Source organism: Neolamprologus brichardi, chromosome 22 (assembly GCF_056152115.1).
Source record: "Neolamprologus brichardi isolate AB-2024 chromosome 22, ASM5615211v1, whole genome shotgun sequence".
Lineage (NCBI taxonomy): Eukaryota > Metazoa > Chordata > Actinopteri > Cichliformes > Cichlidae > Neolamprologus > Neolamprologus brichardi.
In genome coordinates this window covers 7,107,306-7,128,405 of record NC_142124.1, presented here as the reverse complement: position 1 = coordinate 7,128,405, position 21,100 = coordinate 7,107,306, and the positions used below count along the sequence as shown (strand labels likewise).

General features: G+C 42.2%; 1 protein-coding gene across 3 annotated transcripts in view; it reads right to left on the bottom strand.

The window, feature by feature from the left end:
• pou2f2a (POU class 2 homeobox 2a) overlaps positions 1–21,100 on the bottom strand; it is an 87,744-nt gene that overhangs the window by 64,570 nt on the left and 2,074 nt on the right. For 2 of the 3 annotated variants that reach the window (XM_006794444.3, XM_035909273.2), the window contains exon 1: positions 4,794–5,670. In XM_006794444.3, coding sequence (XP_006794507.2) covers positions 4,794–4,893 — 100 coding nt within the window. In that variant the 5' untranslated portion in view covers positions 4,894–5,670. Of the gene's footprint in view, positions 1–4,793; positions 5,671–19,450; positions 19,556–21,100 lie in introns of those variants that run through there. The other variant, XM_006794445.3, reaches the window with a different exon arrangement.

Here is a 21,100-nt window from a genome sequence, read left to right as displayed (position 1 = left end):
TCAGTTTTATATGGGCCACAGTGGCCCTGGAGGATTTTACAGCAGTGTACATAAAATAAAAGAGCATTTAGATTTCCTTTGTTGTGGTGCAGAGGAGGGACAGAGCAGAGGCAGCTACAGGTCCCTTTCCGCCCTCACTGCCCTCTGAAAACACACACACACCGCTGCAGAGACCGGGCTGCACAAAAAAGGAGGTTTTAAATCTTTGCGGCAAAGATGTGAAGCTGTAAATGAGCCAAGAAACAATAGTCTCTACTCTTCAACTGTGGATGATCTGAATGCTTCTCTGGGTGTATTAACCCTTTAAGACCTACCATAGAACCAAGTCCGCCAGAGCTTATATTATATTTTTACATGCTGTGGAGCCATTTTTGGGAGCATTTCAAGTTGCTATACATCAATACAACCATTACAGCCTAGATTTTAATAATATGTATGCATTAAGTGCATAGGAATTACATAAATTGCAAAAAAGTGCAATAAACTACAAAAAGATTGAAAATCGTTTTTGTTTTTTTAACATATATTTGTAGTTAGAGAAATTTAAGAGGCTTATCCCTCAAAACTGTTAATACAAACAAGTTGCACAAAATAGTTTCCTACCACAGGAAATTTATTTTGAGTGTCTTCATATTTTTATTTTTGAAATACACCAATTTTCATATACTGCAGGAAAAATGAAAATAAATATTATAGTGCTAATTTGCAAAAAAGCAGCATGTGCATCAAAATAAACTATTTCCAGCAGTGCAATATGAGTCCTAAGCATCCCAGAAACAATACAGAAAGTCATAAAGTCAAACATAACTTTTAAAAACACCAGTATAGGCTCATTGAGGCCCGGACGGTAAAAAACTACATTTCCGCGAAAATGACGTCACTTCCTGTTTCGGGCAGGTCATGGCGGACATGCGATAGTTCGCGCTGACGTCTAATCCAATTTAGGAAGTGTTATGAACAGCTGATCGGATCGGCAAAGCGTGTTTCTGGAATATTATGTTTTTGTTGCTGCAAGTGCTTTTTATGCAGTTTTTGCAAAGCTATATGTGGAAGGAAACCGTGACCGAGGACAAGCTGATGGCATAAGATGTAAGTACAACTCCTCCGGTTTCATATGCAAAAAAAATTATTGCGCTAGCTCATGTGGTTGCAGAGCTACCGGGATTTTAAAATAGTTACGCAAAACAGAGCGTGCCCGCTCCGACCGGTTTTAAAGGGTTAATGGCTGGAACTCAAAGATGTGACGTGGTTTATGACCACACTGATGAGATGTCAGAGTTCATCCTCATTACTGCCCCATGCACAAGTTCCCCAAACTAACACAGGCGGCGAGAAATCTGAGCTACTACAACAATTGCGTTCAGAGCTCACATCTATACTATGTTATCTATTTTTAATTAATTCACAACACTGGATCCTGAAAACAACTCAGGAAGAATGAAAATACACAACAGAGCATTCCTGGCAAAATAACTCTGAATGCGAAGTAATTCTACGGGTCAACAATATGATAGGAGTTTCTAAAAGGCAGAAAAGGCTTAACGTAATAAAAGGCTTTCATTACTAAAAGCACACGAGCTGTAAAGCCAGTGGTTTTCTGTATACTTCACGAGTTATAGGATCCACTCACTGTAATAATGTTTGCATTCATGCAGCCGCAGTGTGAATAGGCTGGGATAGAGGCAGATTTCAGGGTGATGCATTTCCAAACAATATCTGAATTGATAGCGGGAGATTCCAGGGACTTAAAGGCACTAAAACTCAAGCCAGATTTCTTTAATAGATAGCAATCATGAAAGTAGCCCAACCCGTCGGTTTCTCCAAGGCTGGAACCATTTACTGCACTTAAAAGATGTATTTAATAAAGTACAACATTACAAATATAAAGAAAACATTATCAAGCTCAGATGACAAGTTTAATCCAGCGACCAATTTAAAAGGTGTGCGACTGCAGTGATGTGTCTGTGGCCCCGCTCAGCTGAGGCCAGCGGTCTCAACGCTGTGGCGTTTAAGAGTCGAGCTGACAAAAAACCCATAAGCCCTTGGTTTAGATCCACTGTAGAGCCACTGTCTGCAAGCGTCTGCTGTTTAGGACCACTCTCTCGCTCCTTCTCCACTGAACCTCGCTCACCTCGTCTTAGACTTTCGACACTGCCGTCTTTGCTCCCACTAACGCAAACACACCCAGGTGCGTGCGCGCTCACACATTTACAGGTGCACGGAGTGGTACAGATGCACGCCTCGGTCAGATCACAGAAAGAAGGGGAGAGCGAGAGAAAGGCAGAGAACTGTGGGTAACAGACTTAGCTAAAGTGGCTTATGGGGCCCAGGCAAACCACACTGGGCAAATCCAATTCAACAACTCCCCCCCGTCCATAGGGAACAAGACACAGGAAGAGAGGGATAGACGGGGAGAGGGGAAAAAAGGGAGCGAGAGGAAGACGGGAGAGTTTGCATTTTACAGAAAAGGCTTTTGTGTCAAGTCAACACTTCACAGAAATGAGAAAGACAATGAGGAACAGAGGATTCGGAGTTTCTTTCTCTCCAGAGATTAAAGATGAAAGATGGAGAAAAGCGGTGAAATAACAGGGGAAAGGAGGGATGAGTGCTGCCCTTTGCTCTCCTACCTACTTTACTTCCCTCGTGTGTATCGGCTGCTTATCGCACCAACATGTTTAAATAAAAAAAAAGCAGCCAGTACAAGAACTCTGACCCTTTCATTTTCTCCCATGTGGAAAATACACCATGCAGACTGAGCTGCTGAGGAACTGCTGGCTCACTCCTACCCTCGTTATTCTGTTTTTCACCTATTCACTCCTAATTTACTTCCTCATTTAATAATCCACATTCAGTCACGGCCATTTAATTATCCCTTTGACACCGCAGTGTCGTTGCTAACACAGAATCTTCCATTCTGGCTTATTTCTCTCCAAAGCATTAAACTCCTTTTCCCACTCTCACTAATTCATTCTTTTATTGCTTTTATTCATTCGATTCAATGACTCTTTCACCTGTTAATTCACTGATACTTTAACCCTCGCATCTATTTATTATTCATTTATGCACCCACTCATTCTGTTATTCATTCAATCATTCATTTGGCCCCTCGCTCCCAGTGTGCACTTCTCCTCCCTGGTCCCCCATCAGGTCTTTTACTTTAATTTCTTAAAGGATCAACTTAAAAAAAAAAAAGAGAAGAAGACCCCTCCCCCGAAACAGAAGCTCGGTGGTTATATGTCGCCTGTCAAAGCCGCCAGAAGCAGTTGAGGTTTCATTAAAAACCACAACCGTTTTTCTCCTCCTGACACCTACTTAAGGTGATAGCCTGAATTATCCCTGCACGGCTCGGCACGGATCAGCATACACACCTAACCCCATCTGTCTTTTTAAATTTCCGGCTGGATGGATGGGAGGTGGGACAGAGGAGCCACCGGCACTGTCACCCTCCAGGAATCCTGCTCAAACACACACCTCAGTGCACACACTCGTGTTTCTGTGACCAACACGTCACAAAGTTTTACTCAGGAGGTGGCAGGAAAGGGAGAACTTTGAACAACCTATCTAAAAACCAAATGTAACGACATAAAATTAAGACTTCGGCTGATTTGTTAACACTGTAATTTTACATTTAGATTTATAAGGCACAGCACATCACAATTTTTTATATTCAAACAAAGAAAGCTAATCCAGAGAAGTGCATTGTCAATATTGATCACACTGCAATATTATAGTGATCATGATTTATTAAAGCAGAGCATTAAAGCATCATAAGGTCATCATAAAAACCAAGTATTGACTGACAATCCCACCGATTAATCCCAAAGATTAAAAAATTATTAAAAGCAAATCAGTCCTTAATTAAATTATTCTGATTTTTTTAATATATGGATTTCAATTTCAGTCTCTTGAAAACGCCACCATTTCCCCTCTCACATCATCACCTGTGTTGGCAAACTTTCTCCCTCAGCCAACTTGACTGTACTCCTGTTTTCCCAATGTGGCCTCCTGTCAGGGATCAATACAATCTGATCGATAGATGACCATGAATATTCCCCACAAACCTGGCCAAGTTAGACCGAAGGAGAGGAGCAGAGAGGAGACAGATGGGATGGAGGCTGAGATGGATGGATTGCCATGGATGAAAGAGGAAAAGATAAGGAGAGAGTGTGGCGCCTCAGAGAGACTGTGATGGATGCTAATGGCCCATATATTCATGCATCCAATTTGGGGTGTGTTTTTACGTTTTTGGATTTACATGCAAGTAAGTATTGCGAGTTAAACTGATCGTTTTCCCTCTTTTTGTGAGGATATAATGACAAATAATAAAAAATACACATTTTTATGATATTTAGTCCTCAAATATTCCTTGACAAAAATCACTTGCTTGTGTAATTTCAAAGAAATCCCAAATGTCTTGAAATATTTAATACTGAGAGTCTGATCTGCTTTTTCTACTTTTAAATAAATAAATGATATTTTTGTTTCTTAAAGAATTTCATTTTGCGTCTACAGTGGTTATGGAGTGCATTTTGCATCTTTCACATATGGAAAATGAAGTTTGTGGGTTGTATGTTGCATCATCGGTTTACACGCGTGTATTTTATATAAGTTTATTTTGGGTGTTTGAGAAATCTGACGTGAAACTGGAAACATAAAATGATGCGTAAAGACTTTTTAAAAATCTAGATTTAGCAGGTTAAAAATATATATATATATTATATAAATTATGAACAACTGTGATTCTTTGCGTAGGTACACAGTAGTGGGAATGGGACCGGGGAGAGGCGTCTTACCGGGACTGGACCGCGGAGCCAGCGAGGACTTGAGTCTCCAGGCGCTGAAGTCGGACGCTGTTCTCTGAAAGACGAAGGGGACCGGCAGGGGGACAAACATGGTCCTCTGTCGACCTGGGGGTCGTTGTTTTTATTTTAGTCTCACTTTTTTTTTTTCTTCTCCTATTCGTGGTCCTGTCGTCGTTCTTTGGCTTTTCTTCGTATGCTCTCCAGGTTTGTGGACAGCCGTTTGTAAGGATGCTGGGACGGCTTGAAAAAAGGAGATTAAGGATTTGGCTTTTTTCTTCTTCTGTGAATCGATTCTGTGTCTCTCTGGATTCACATTTCTCTACTTCTGGATTTTGTACAGCTCTGGTAACCAGATGGATACTCTGTTCCTCTGACTTGAGTCTTCTTGAACTGATCTAGTCCGGCACACACACGAACACGCAGCGATGTGCTGGGCGCGCAGCAAAGACTGTTTGGCTTTGGGAGAATAAATAAAGCTACCAGTGGTTATCCATACAGGCTAATACAAGCTGAGGCTGACTGGCCATTTGGTGATATCTGCTATCATTGCATCCATGTGAATCCGGTGCAGTCGGTGCTCGTCACTCAGATACTCTCTACTGGATGCAACACAGGCACAATTAGACTCTCAGTGGTTCTCGGACCCAGTCTTCACCCCTCGGCCGGGTTTGCTTTGGTTTGGGTTGGGGAAAGATGGATTTTCCCTCCTGCGCTCTCATTAAAAGTCCTAAACAAACGCAGTCCACCGGCGAATCCTCGGTAAGGAAAAGGCAGAAAGCAACTGTCCGTGTAAGAGTGGAGTTGCTGCTTTTTGGTTCTCCTAAAGATTTGGTTAATAGCTGGCTGATCTGCTGAAGAAAACACGCACGCAAAGCGACACAATAAAAACCGTTATTTGGTAAAAGAGAGAATTAATGAAATAATAAAGTAAGGCTACGCAGGCACCCCCGTCTGACTTTCGCTCCTCCCTCTCCTCCCCTCGCTGTTTCTCTCTCTCCTCTTTCTCTACCGGGGGTCACTAATTAAAGCAAAATCGATAGATAAATAAATGAATGAATCCATATTAATAAATAACTCAGTCCTCCGGCTTCCTCAACTGATGCGCAAGCGAAAGCGAGAAAAAGACGAGGAGAAAGCGTTGCCCCTTTCCTTTTACGGTGCACTGTCTATTCTTTGGCTCTGCTCCGCCATCCGCCGGTGTGTATCTCTCTCTCTCCTTCTCAGCCTTCCGTTGTGTGTATCCTCCGTGTGTGTGCGCGCGCGCGTATCAGCGTCCCTTCAGTTTATTTTGGGAACCCCGGTGGTTTCGGTCCGACACCGCGCAGCCTGAACGCACTCTGGCACGGCGAAGCGCTCTGCCCGGGAGACTGAGATATCCAGCCCCCCTTCATCTGTGTGTGTGTTTTTTTTTTTTTTTACCCCTCTTCCCTCCCCTCTCTACCGCGACCCCCTTTATCCCGACACACACAGCACAAATATACACACACATACATATACATATACACAAAGAGAAACACACAGTCCCGCCTCTGCCCCTTGGAGGCAAACATTTCTTTTCAGCGCACACTTGCAGATTTATTGGCGCTTGTATGTGATCTACAAAGTAACTCGATGGTGATGAATATTACAAATACTACAAATACGCGTGGCTGTCTGAAAGATGTTTACAAGGTTTATGTAAAAAAGAGCTTCTCATAAGAGCCCTGCTTTACTACTTTAAAGCCTCCCTCCACGAACGCGACGTTTTTCTTTTAGCACCATAATCCCGTACAAGGCGAGCGCTGATCGGCCAATTGATCTTCTGATTACTTCATTATAATGAAGCCAATAATCACATCATCGCCGGCCTCCGGGAAATCGATCGCCTCTTCACAATGTGCGGACATGAAATCAAAGGGGGAAGCTTTGATGTATATTTCAGCAGGTGGATCCCTCTCCCTCTCGCTTATATAGATTTAAGCGGCTCTGGCCTACGCAAGGTCACTCGCACTACTCAACTAATGCTTTTTTTTTCTAGAGGTGGATAATCAAAGCCTGCACAACCACGGGTCTTAAATTAGTAATTATTTGGGGCTCGCAAAGGCTGCGTGCGTGTGTGCGTAAAATGTCAGTTGAGTTGAATCTAAATTGCATGTTTTTCCTATTAAGGGTTGGCCAGAAATGTTTTATAGTTGCAGCTTTCCTGAGTGTGTGTGAGTGTGTGTGTCCGAAGAAAGGTGCCTCCCGGCCATCACCTCTCTCTTCAGTCTGCAGCAGCCGGCTGTCAAGACTCACTGCCCCAATCTGCGCTGCGCATTTACACTCAAGATTATTGCCAACATAGATTTTTTTAAATAGAAAAATCCATACGCTAAATATCGCAGTCAATAAAAGAAAATCGACCGCACCACACCTCTCTCCCTCCCTCTGCATACACTCCGAGGTGAGACCGAGCTGTTAATAAGTTATCGATCAATTATAGCCCCTCATATTTAGAAAGGCCCCCGGGCTCTTTGCCAATGCTAATGTCCATGCATGCAGGGAGAGGAAGAAACCGTCAAATAGCCCATAAACTGCCTCCTACACGGATAAAACATAATCAGAAATCTTCTGTCCTCACTTTACAGCAGCAGCACTCACTCTGCTCCTGCCAGTGCTCTGTGTACCACTGCAGCCTGTGTCTTCACTTGCTGAAACACTACTAATGCATGAGCTGATATTTACACACCAACTGTACTCTACTTTCTCTGCTAGAAATATAACCACATTAAAACTAATGATGGAAAACCTTATATTTCTATCTGCACTTGAACTGTCAGTACTGTGACCTTTACTGCTCCACAAAGGTTTGATGGCCTCCTTTGTCCTTGACTCAGCCACCGAATTATTCTTAATTATAGGCCTTACTTGCTACCTCGCTGAAAAGGTGGGGAAAGTTATAGTCTTCAGTCTTCCATCCATCCACCTCTGAAACTGGTGATGAATTTGGGTTAAAAAAAAACAAAAAAAAAAAAACCTTCCCTGTCTGCCTGGAATCAGCTCCAAAACCATCTCTTGGAGTTGCTGAATCCATTTAAGGTCAGTTTAAGTGACTTTAAGTAACTTCAGGCTGAAAATGTTACCCTGAACATCACTGCTCCTTTTTTTAAGCCACAGAAATTGACTTACTCTGTCATGTGTATATATTTTTTTGTACTTTACTCATATTTACATATTCATATTTATTTATTTTTTTTAAATAAAAGTAAAAAAATAAATCCTTTGGTTAAGGATGCTTATGTTGCCAGCGTGACTTCACTTCAGTTCTCTCATTTCAACACTTTTTTTCTGTATTTTTTCAGTATATTTTATGTTCTGCTGACATTTTAGACACTTAAGCTCTTTTTATATTTTACATTTTAACTCACATTTTTAGCCTTTCACCTATCAGACACGCCCTACCACCTTGACTCCTTTTGGGCAGTGACTACAGCATCTCCCCTTTCATATTTTTCATTATACCTTACTACTTCTTCAGATGCTAGAGTATAAATGCTGCGGCCTCTACCATAACTACTCCTCCTCTAGAAAAACTACAAAGTTATGACTATTACCAGCTCCCTAAAATATCAGTGTTTTAATGTCATTAAAGCAGCCACGTCATCTGTAGTGCTGAAATCTAGTCTCTCTGTGATTTAGGACATTTCCATTACGAGCTGCTGCTTTTGATGTCATCTATGCATAGACACACGTCATGCCACAAAGGAGGGGCCCCTCCTCAGAAAAAAGCCCACTCCCCATTGACAGATGACATCCGCGTGCCCAACGAGAGAGAGACAGAGAAAGAGACAGAGGAAAAAGAAAAGAAGCAGAGCAGCAGGAGGAGGAGGGAGAAGAGGAGCCATATAAAGAAGCGACCGGTTGTCCCTCAAGAGCCCCCCTCTCCAGATGAGGGCGAGCGCAGAGGAGCCCCGATCCAAACTCCTTCCAGACAAAAGCAATTATTTCTTGTAGAATATAGTGTGTTTTGTGCGTCCATCGCAGGAGGGGAGGGAGGTGTGAGTGGATTTGAAGGAGAGGTGAAGAATATGGCGCATGCCGGGCCTCATCAATAGCAATATGTTCTTTTCCCCCCTTCTGTAATATCTGTCCTTTTATAACTACTCACAAACCTGCTGTGGTGGTCGCTTTGTCTGACATCGTGAGCTCACGGGCCGTATCAGACTTCTGATCAGTTACAGACACACAAATACACACAAACACAAAGAGACAGTCGTAAAAAAATGAACCTAAAACAGATGCTCCTTTTCAGATAAAACCTGTTGTTCCTAAATCCAGATCTGATCTGGAACTGGGGTGTTACTGATATTCACGTCCGATTCATAAGAAGTTACTTTATTTATAGTTTAACCTGATACATCATCATCTTATACACCTCAAAATCCTGAACCGAGACCGTTTAAATATTTAAAATACACCATAAATGTCACCATCACATTTCTTGTTATTTACATAGCTCCACGATCTACATATCTTAAGACAAACCAAATAATCTGATGTGAAAACACACTTCCCGCTACAAGAAGTCTGTTGCAGGATAGATCTTATTGCTCTTTATCTGTCTGCTCTGTGTGTGAGTGTGTGAGTGTGTGTGTGTGAGAGAGCGAGTTCATTGTTAAATGGCAGTGTCATGTTGACAAACGAGTTGGTTGAATTAAATTCTCCCTCATCAATAACAAGGGGGGGCCCAATCAATACCAGCTTACAATTATATCACCACCAAACCCTCCGCTACTGCTGTAACCACACACACACACACACACACGCACACACACACACACAGATAGAAGAAGAAGAATCATTGCCAGGCAGTTACACAGACCTTTATAAACTATAAAATATTCAGACTCACACTGAAGAGAAGAGAATGATTACTACTGATATTATTATAGATGCGTGCACGCACACACACACACATACACACACAAGTCACACTGACCCTTAAAAACCAACTTATAAGCCCTTCTCTGTTCACCAACATTATTTTTAGCTTTCGGCATTTCATCCATATTCAGCATCTCTCTCTCTTAATGCCTCTCATTCTCTGTCTATGTCTCTCTCCTTGTTCTCTCGTAGCCTGACTAAGTAATCAATGCTGACAGGTTGTCAATAGGCCAGTCCGGGCCCTGCCAATACCCGTCCTACATATCCATTATTCCTCTTACGCTGCGGAGGACAAACAGAAAAAAAGTACAACACAAAGCTGTCGATACGCCACCTTGATACGATCGTTGAGGTAGATCAATGCTCTTGCTTACAGCTCATCAGCTCGTCTCGACCTCGAGCGCACTGGAAATCACAGTTAGCGTGAAAATCAGTTTGTGAATACACATTTTCTCTCACTCGAAGCGTTTCCGTGGTCTTATCTCTATAGGCTGTTTTCCCCCCCCCACCCATGTATATTCTCCTTTATTTCACGCATAATTTCATTTTGACTTTGAGGATATTTTCCCTCCTGTGAATCTGCCGGTGTTCATATTTCACACATGTTCTGCATCGTGTTTCATCCCAAACTGGTTGTAATGGATTTAAGATGTAAACCCAAGACCAGACTGAAGGAAAGGATGGCGGGAGGGGTGGGGAAGGGGCCGCGGTATCGACTTTGTGCTGTCATTCTTTATCAGCTTCCCAGACGATCCTGTATTCCACACACACAAACACACACAGGCACATTTTCTAACGCGCTGTTGTACACGTAGAACAAACATATCCATATGCAAACTCACCATAACATGCAACGAAGCACGCACGCAACGGATATTCACGTAAATGGAAACACACTGTAACGTGCACAAAATGCACACAGACACACACACCTCTGGTTCTTGTGCTCAAACAGCTTAGCTTAGCACAAATGCAGCATCAAGGCTTGAGGTAATGCCAATGACATGGATGGAGCTTTCGGGCCCTTGCAGCCTGCAATGTGTGTGTGTGTGGTGTTTATGGGTGTCTACGTGTGTGGAGAAGTGGGGAGGGGGGTTGATAGCCTTAAACGCTGAGAGGATCAGACCCAGCTCTCGTGGACACGATCAAGAGGAAAGAGGGTGTGTGTACATAAATGATAACAAGACTTGCTTTAAAAAAAAAGAAGAAGAAACTAAAAATAAGCAGTGAAAGGTGTTTAAACACAAAGTATCGTACTGCTGAAATAACATCCTACCCAACATCCGCTGTTATGATGCTTTTTTAAAGCTAAATATTTTCAAAATTCCAGTAAAAACATGAGCCGCACAAATTCACAAAAAGGCGTTTTACAATTTTGTATTTCTCGCGGCCTCACAAAAACACCCACACTCCACAGGTTTCCTCCGAGATGTGCATTTCATTCGCACAAACCTGATAATCCCTTTTCTTGTACTACATAAACACCATTGACTAAACTTGAATCCCCTTTTTATTCGCAGTTATTCTCTACATGCCTCGGTCTCTCTCTCTCTTCCACACACACACGTTCAGTCATAGATACACAGACATGTTCATGCTCGGCCTGTGCGGTGTTCATGGAGAGAAAGAGAGACAGACACCGAGAGTGTGTGGATGTGTGTGGGTAGATTTAGAAGTGGGGATCAATGAGAAATGTAGAAATCAATGCACTTAGCAGTGGGAAATCAATGGGGCCTAATCGGGATGCCAATGGCACAAGTCAAAACAATTAAGAAGGAAGAAAAATGTTTAACAACCCCTCAGCCCCGCCCCACCGCGATGCTTACACAGAGGCCGAGGAGAGATGGAGGGAGCGGAGGGAAGAGAGAAGAAGAAAGGGCTGAAGCAATACAAGGGATGTTGAGAATGTCAAGAGGAGGATCACGGCGATGTTTGGATGTGCTCGTGGATCAACAAGAATTAAATGTGTTTACCTAAAGTTGCAGGTTTGATTTTACATCGCTTCATCTTTCAGCTCGCTTTAAAGCCTTTTCTGCTTACGATGAAGATCAACGAGGCGAAAAAGAACCGAAATAAGACATAATTAGAAGAATTTTGTCTTATTTTTAATTATGGAAAAAAAAATCAGCTAAGTGTACCAACAGGAATTAAATCTTTTGTTTTTATCCAGGAGAATCGAGCCATCTGTTTGTAACAATCTGTGGTGGGAGCAGCAAAGCAACGTAACCCAGACGCTGTTCTCTTCAGGCATTTACGGCTCTTTCAGGAGGATATTTGGATATCTCAGGACCAGATGGGAGAATGCATCTCATTCGTAAATTAACCCAAACTCACGAATGAGACTTTAATATACTTTGAAGAGGAACTCACTTTCCTGTTCTGCAGAAGTTCATGCCGGAGATTATTAAGTGACGCACTGAACAAAAGCACATCATGTACAAAATAAGAGACATTTAAATAGTCAGAGAACATTTTTCTCTGATATTTCCTGTACCTAGGTAGCACGGTGGCACGGTGGTTAGCACTGTTGCCGCACAGCAAGAAGGTCCTGAGTTCAATTCCACCATCAGGCCGGGGTCTTTCTGTGTGGAGTTTGCATGTTCTCCCCGTGTTTGCGTGGGTTCCCTCCGGGTACTCCGGCTTCCTCCCACCGTCCAAAGACATGCAGTTTGTGGGGATAGGTTAATTGGAAAATCCAAATTGCCACTAGGTGTGAATGTGAGTGTGAATGGTTGTCTGTCCTTGTGTGTTGGCCCTGCGACAGACTGGCGACCTGTCCAGGGTGTACCCCGCCTCTCGCCCTATGACAGCTGGGATTGGCTCCAGCATCCCCCGCGACCCTGAAAAGGATAAGCGGTAGCGAATGGATGGATGGATTTCCTGTACCTGCCCGGTTATTGACTAAACCTCCTTATTAAGCCTTTCTGTGTGGGCTCTTTTACAAAAGCTGCTGTCAGTCGAGCTACAATTAAACCTGGATAAGGAGAGGCGAACCCTTATCAAAAACAGGAGGTGCTGCCTGGTATAGTTTGTTATTGTGTAGTTGACAGTACTCCACCTTCGGTCCCTAAATGCCAGCTTTCCTGACCAGGGTTCAATCCACTAAAAGCACAGTTTTCACTTGCAATGCACTGCCCTCTTAACATCAGACTGTGCTAGCTGTGGACAGAGTGTTGCACCGTGTGGCTTCGCAGAGCTGAGCCTAATGCGGCCCAATGGATACAAAACCATCCATCTCGTGCTATTTTGCGTGAACCTTTCCAAGTCCGTGATGTAGGAAAAGCGCTGTTTGCTGATCCTCTCTATGTGCCAGGAAATGTTTAAATGTTAAAAAAGGCCCATTTAGAAAAGTCCATGTCTGTCTATTATTGAGCTGAGGTGTGTCTGCTGATGATATCACCACAAATTAAATAGAAAAATGAACAAATTAAAGTTTCACTTTAACCTTACTCCTTGTGCACGGTCCTTCCAACCACAGCACCTGCATTACTTTTTAAACTGGGAATTGGCTGAATGGCAACACGCTAATGAAAATGTAGGAGGTTCAAGGTCATAATTTGTTTAAACCAGGACACGATTTCTCTAGTTTTTTGTGGTTTTACGCCACCACATTATATTGATACTCAAATCAATGTGTAAGACTGCTTTCTTCCATTTGCGCAACATCTCTAAAGTTAGAAATATCCTGTCTCAGAGTGATGCTGAAAAACTAGTTCATGCATTTATTACTTCCAGGCTGGACTACTGCAATTCATTATTATCAGGATGTCCAAAAAACTCACTGAAAAGCCTTCAGCTAATCCAAAATGCTGCAGCAAGAGTCCTGACAGGGACTAGAAAGAGAGAGCATATTTCTCCTGTTTAGGCTTCCCTTCATTGGCTTCCTGTTAAATCCAGAATTGAATTCAAAATCCTGCTCCTCACATACAAGGTCTTAAATAATCAGGCCCCATCTTATCTTAATGACCTTGTAGTACCATATCACCCTATTAGAGCACTTCGCTCTCGCTCTGCAGGCCTACTTGTTGTTCCTAGAGTATTTAAAAGTAGAATGGGAGGGAGAGCCTTCAGTTTTCAGGCCCCTCTTCTGTGGAACCAGCTTCCAGTTTGGATTCGGGAGACAGACACTATCTCTACTTTTAAGATTAGGCTTCAAACTTTCCTTTTTGCTAAAGCATATAGTTAGGGCTGGACCAGGTGACCCTGAATCCTCCCTTAGTTATGCTGCAATAGACGTAGGCTGCCGGGGGATTCCCATGATGCATTGAGTTTTTCCTTTCCAGTCACCTTTCTCACTCACTATGTATTAACAGACCTCTCTGTATTGAATCATATCCGTTATTAATCTCTGTCTCTCTTCCACAGCATGTCTTTATCCTGTCTTCCTTCTCTCACCCCAACCGGTCGCAGCAGATGGCCCCGCCCCTCCCTGAGCCTGGTTCTGCCGGAGGTTTCTTCCTGTTAAAAGGGAGTTTTTCCTTCCCACTGTCGCCAAAGTGCTTGCTCATAGGGGGTCATATGATTGTTGGGTTTTTCTCTGTATCTATGAAGCGCCTTGAGGCGACTTTTGTTGTGATTTGGCGCTATATAAATAAAATTGAATTGAACTGAATTGAATCAAACAATCAACCTATGATTGAAGTGCAGGTGTTCAGCTTTATTCATCAGGTTTTCCACAAATTTGGCACCAAATGTTTAGGAACTGCAGCCATTTTTATACATAGCTTCCTATTTTTAGAGGCTCAAATTTAAGTGAACAAACTCACGTGATTTCAAATGTAAACACTGTTTCACGCCACAGTCACAGTCTACTGTAACATTCATGATTTTAAACGGATTACAACCATCTTCTCGGTAAAAATGTAACCCGACAAAAGCGTTACAGTCACTTTTCAAGTCTTTGAGATGCGAAAGATTTTGGGAGAAGTATCACTTGCACAGATACAGATGAAAGGATGTGAAAGTATTGGCAAACACAGAGCAGGTAGAGAGGGGTGAGATGACTCCTACAACTTGTGAAGTCTATCAATAAAAAAATATTTCAGTCTTCACAAAAAAAAATAATAAAAATTGATTGATGGAGATGATACCACAACATGACACAAATACACCCAGTAGCACACTGAAAAAGAGAGCAAAAGAGTGTGGATAGGTGGAAGAACCAGAGCCACAGACACAGACAGACTCTATCTGAAGGCATGGTAAGGCTGCATGCTGTAGGACTGCAGCTGCATTGGTTTGCACGGTATGTGGAGGTGGTGGTGGGGTTGATCTGGGGCCAATCAATAACGGCAGGCTCTCTTACGACCCCCGAGTTCCTCCTGGCTTGGCTGGCAGGCTGGAAATCAATGGGCCAGGCCAATAACTCAGGATGGTGTGTGGATTAGTGAACTGTCAACTAATCAGAGAGTTACTGAATCTGACACCGCAGCTATTAACCTATCGATATGACACTTGGCACTGACACACACTCACACACATGGAGATATATATATGTATTGATGAACACGCAGAGAAACACGTATGTGAATGCCCGAAGGCGGCTTGCACGCGTCTGTGCACCAGCACATACGTGGAGCACACTATCATACGCATTTCCTTGTAGATTTACAGTAAACAACATGTACGCTCATGGATTCTGGGACACTGCGAGTGCTCATGTGTGTGCGTTCTTAGCGGTTACTTTGCTGCACAAATAAACATGAATGAAGATGTATTAGCCTTTGCCTATAGCACCCCTTTAAAGCTTTACATCATGCAACAGGCAATAAATATTTTACAAGAAGCAATGTTGCTGTAACACATAAATGCTTATCAATAATACTAGTGTAAACAATTCATCATGCAGGCATCCATAGGGACATATATCATAAATAAATAAAGGACAGTATAATTATTTTTCCTTAGTTTCTCTTGAAATAGTAAGAAAGTTTTCTCTGACAGTTTATAACTGTTAACAGATATTTTAGGCTTTCATTATTTTCTACCACACACAGTGTCAAAGTTTTGGATGTTTATATTAAACATGCCCAAAGTTTCCAACAATGTTATTCCTGTAAGCTGAAAGCTCTGACATTAGAATCCTCGATTTCAGACAGATTTTTTTCTACTCTTGGATAGAAACAGTAGAAAAAACTGTGAATATCCTAATATGGTCACCCGAGGAACCCGAACTCAGTAATAAGTGTAGGAACAGCGGTACCAGCACATGCTATTCTACCATTGTGTCTATGAGGGGCAGCCAATCAGAAGAAAGTTGGCTTTAAAACATAAACAAAAACTCTGGAAATGATCATGCAAGGCCCCGTTTAAGCACTTACATTGCACAAAAGCGCCAAATAAGGGGGCCAGCAGTAAAGTGTTATCAAAAAATATCTAATAAATATCTAATAAATATCTAATATCTAAGAAGAAGACACGCGATTACATTTATCCATTTTGACTTAAATGTGCTAAATGCACATTTTCAAACTTTAAACACCGTCTCATCACCCTAAACCATCTGAATCAAAAGCTATTTTTTTTCAAAGTAATGAGTACTTAAATTTTAAAATATATGACTGAATGCAAACTTTTACATTAAAAAAACGTAGGTTTCACAGGTGCTCAGTGTATGCACATTTGGATGCGTCCATATGTCCATACGATAGTTAAACTCGTCCCAAACTTTTGCGAGCAGGTCTGGAGTCACTGTTGTTGTTGTGCAACCTACAGGCAACCACATAAAGCTCACAAATCCCCTCTTTCTAACAGTATATGTTTCAATCGTTACTGGTAAGAACATCTGGATTTTAAGCACTTTGAAACTAGTAATATTTACAATTCAAAAACTCTGCAGCTTCCAGAAAGTTCATCTTAAGAGACGTCTGCTGGCTCTAGAAGCAAATAAAAATAAACCAAATAAAATTAACTTCTAAGGTAATAACAAAATATATCCATCTGCCTCTAAATTGGACCTTTTTGCTTTCAGAATTACCTTAACTATTCCTGACACGAATTCAACAAAGTGCTACAAACATTCTTCTGAGATTCTGCTCCATGCTGACATGATAGCATCACACAGCTGCTGCAGATTTAAAGAACACATTCATGGTGTGAATCTCCAATTCCACCAAATCCCAAAGGTGCTCTCTTAGATTGAGATCTGGTGTCTATGGAGGCCATTTAAGAACAGCAAACTCACTGTCGTGTTCATGAAAATATGGGGTTATCCTGGCAGGTTATGCTGCTAGAAACAGCCATCAGAAGATGGGTAGATTCACTGGGTACACTGTGGTCATAAAGGGATGAACATGGACTGGTGTTTAAAGGATAATTACAGTTGGTACTAAGGGGTGAGGGGACCAAAGTATCCCAATAAAATATCTCCTATAACATTAAACCACCAGCAGCCTGAACTGTTGATACGAGGCTGGATGGATTGATGCTATGCTAAATTCTAACCCTACTGTCTGAATGCTGCAGCAGAAATCAAGACCCATTAGACCCATCCTGTTCTTTGCTGACACGGCAGCCAGTGTGGCTTTCTGCTTCTCTACTCCATCTGCGTCATCGTTTAATGTGGTGTGCATTCAGAGATGCTTTTGTGCATACCTTGGTTGCAACAAAATGAAAAAGCGTGTTACTGTTGCCTTCCTATGTGCTCTGACCTCTAACACCAACAAGGCATTTCCCCCCAGAGACCTAATGCTCACTGGATATTTTCTCTTTTTCAGACTGCAAACCATAAAGATGGCCATGTGGACATATCCCAGTAGATCATCAGCTTCTGAAATACTCGGCGCAGCCCATCTGGCACCCTAACGCCCAGGACAGGTCATTGATCTATTGCAGGGTAACAAGGACGGACAAATAACCATTCACACTCACAGTCACACCTATGGGCAAATTACAATCACCAGTTTACCTAACCGCACTAACTGCATGTCTTTGGACTTTAAATGCAAGCCTGTGTATCTGGAGAGAATCCACGCGGTGCTATCCACCGAATCACTTCATTCATAAAAAGAAAATAAATAAAATACAACCGATCTCTTTTTCAGGAACTCTCTTGGAACATACATATAAAATACACACAATAAAAATCCTACAGTCATGGTTAATTTAAGGCTAATTTGAAAACAGCCATCATTCAGTTTTATTACATGTACTATGTGGGCGCTGAGGCTTTGACCCTTGACCTCCAGGGAAGTGACGCTATGAATGCTGCTGAACCAGAAATTTGACACATGTGTTACATCCACTGCACCTCTGGATATCTCTTTGGCGTGTCTAAGGTCTGCTTCCTGCATACTAAATAGTTTATTAAGATCAATTTACCCCAACCTGCAGGAATAAAAAATTCTCATAAAGTGTCCCCGTGTGTGGGTCCTTTTAAAGACCTCTTTCAACTTACACTTCCACAGACCAAAGACCTAAATCCTAAAAACCTCTGTCAGTGTATAAAGGTGAGTAATCTCCATTATTCACGTAAAAATAACAGAAAAAAAACAGGGTAAGCTGGCTTTGCTGAGGGAGAACTCTCCTTTTATCCACATTTTTTATCCAAATTCCTCTGTGCATCTTTTAATATGCACACTCTGATCTTTTCATATTCTCATGTCCCTCTCGTGTGGAAGTAAAGGCTTATTTTGTGTCAAGGGTGCTGGTTCATTTTACATTATTCCCTTCTTTTCTTCCGCCCTTTCTTACTTTTTTGTGGAAATGGGGGGGGGAGCAAAAGGAGATTATTTTGGGGGGTAATTCCATTGAAATCGCTCTGAAATAACTTGACTTGGCATGTGCCTATACAAGGCTCCACAAAAGGCTCCGGGAACACTATTCAGTAATGGGCTAAAGCAAGAGAAGAACCAGGACAAAAAGCCTGTGTGTGTGTGTGTGTGTTACAAGAGCAGCTGAAATGAGGGAGAAGAGAGAGAACAAAATCACCTGAGAAAAAAATTAGACAGCTTGCAAGAGGGAAAAAGTGCTGAACAGAAAGAAGAAGAGGCAACAGCAGTTTTAATATCCTTGAAAATTATTTGATAAATGTAAAAATTTAAATCCCAAATTAATATTAAAAATTGTCTACTTTACACATTCGATTAATTATAATAGGGTTCTGGTTTAATTTAAGGGTTTTAGTTTCTGCGTAAAGTTAAAAAAAGACCCTGCTCCAGTTAAACCATATATTGAGCAATTTTTCATGTTTAAGCATGGCAAGTGTATTTCCCAGGAGATCTGGATAAAACCGAGAAAACAAAACAAAACAGACGCAATAACCACACAAGTAACGAGGAGGGGGGAAAAAAGCAAGAAATGAACAAAAAAAGAAAGGAGTGGTTGAAGGGCTCCGAAATCAGAGGATTGGTTGGGGGCAGGCTGGAGCCGCACTGCTGTCTAACGATAAGAGCCGCAGAAAGAAAGAGAGAGCGAGTCTGGGGCTAAAAGAAAGAGGAATAGAGGCAGGTTACAGCATTACAGCCACCAAGAGAAAGGCAAGGGCGGAGGTGGATGAGGAGGGGGCACGGGGAGGGGTGAGGGTGGGCCTCCCACACACTCCGGATTAGGAAACATATGCAGTGGAGTAGCGAGGGATTAAAGGGTGAATGAGAGCTGGAAGAAGGGAAAGAATGCTTTTTGGGGAGGAAAGGAGGGGTGAAGGGGAGGGATGGAAACACAAGTGCTCGGCCAGGCGTATTTCCACCCTGCTTTTATCCTACATCCCCTCGTCTACCACCCCCCTCCGCCTCCTCCCACCTACTCACCTTCATCTTTGAACCTCTGGGATGACGAGATTGGTGTGCAAGAACTTGGAGAGAGACGTGGACGGAGGCAGCTTACTGGCACCATCCTTTGGGTGTAGTTATTCCCTGCAAATACCATGAGCACTTTAGATGTCATTCATTTATAAAAACTTTATTCCATTTGTTAATTTCAAAAGATTAATAAAAAGGTCCAAACACTTGATCAAGAGAGCTACCGTTCTTTTTGCATTTAAGATTTCAAGTTTAGAAACACACTTTAAAATCACATTTCCTCAAAATTATTTTGGTTTCCCAGTTTTGGGCATTTCGGCTGTCGAGAGATGTGGGCCCGCTCTTGATTATAATGGACCTAGATGACACTCACTTTGTGCTGTTCAAATCATCAAAAAACGCACAAGTCCCCTAACCAGGTAACTCAAAGAAAAAAAAATCCACAAATCTTATTGCGAGAGGAGTTTCATGCTGGAATTATTACTTTTTCTACTGAACTACACCCACCCAGGCAGAGTGGAAATAGGCAACATTACAGCTGTGCTGAGGGGGGTGCAATACACGTTTAGATGCTGTCACAATGTCATGAACACAAGCCTCTCGTGGTGCGTATTCACACTTCCTCCCGTGCAGTGACACAGTGAGCAGGTGCACAAAAAACTGCCCAAAAGGGTGTTGGATTACTTTAGTAACCAGGTCATCGTTTCAGGAAGGGGACACCGATTCTCAGTTTTTTTACGGTGTATTTTTTGGTACTTTGAGTACCACATGGAAGATGCCATGAAGCCCCACTACACTGAAGAGAAAGCATTCGACTCTGCAGCCAGCATCTTCAAAACAGCGCAGCTCGAACCTAAACAGTGTAGATGGATAAGTAACGCTACGTAACTATTAGCTAAAATATGTATTATTGTGGGGTGAGCTTTCCCTCCGCAGACTGTTTTCCTACCATATTAAATATTTCATTTTTGTAGAAAATAATCAACACAAAAACATTTTAAAAAATGCATGCACCAGACCCAAGGTAAATAAGGATAAATTATTTACATTACTCTTACTATAGTGACATATTCAATGTGTTTGTGCAGCATATTAGAAGAAACATGATGTAAAATGGACACAGGGCACTTCTAAAAGAAAGATAAGTTTTAAATCTACTTTTAGAGATGACTAAAACATAAAATCTAGGAATTTATTGACATCTCTGTAAATTTGACCATGTACTCGACTATGTGCAACTTGCTGCAAGTGCAGTATCTACAAGCCTGTGTGTGCTGTATTTGTGTGTGTGTGTGTGTTCATTTGGAGGGGGGGGGGGGGGGGGGGGTCACATGAGTCAAGGTCAGGTGATAATTTGCCAGAAAGCTGCAGTGAGATGCGGGGATGGAGGGACGGAGGAGCAGAAGGACAGAAGGAGAAAGTAAAAGAAAAATGAAACGATGGTGAAGGAAGAGGAAAAGCTGCAGCTGCAACTATCCACCGATCTGTCATTGTTTTTCTTTAACCAGCTTCCCTCTACTTGTCCTTTGCTTTGTCTCTAATTTGTCATCCTTTCTCAGTTCATCTACTTCTTGTCTCTATATCACGCCTCTCGGCTCCGAATGAGAAAATCCAAGTTTAAGACGCGGGCAGGATTTCGTACTCGGACGCAAACTAACA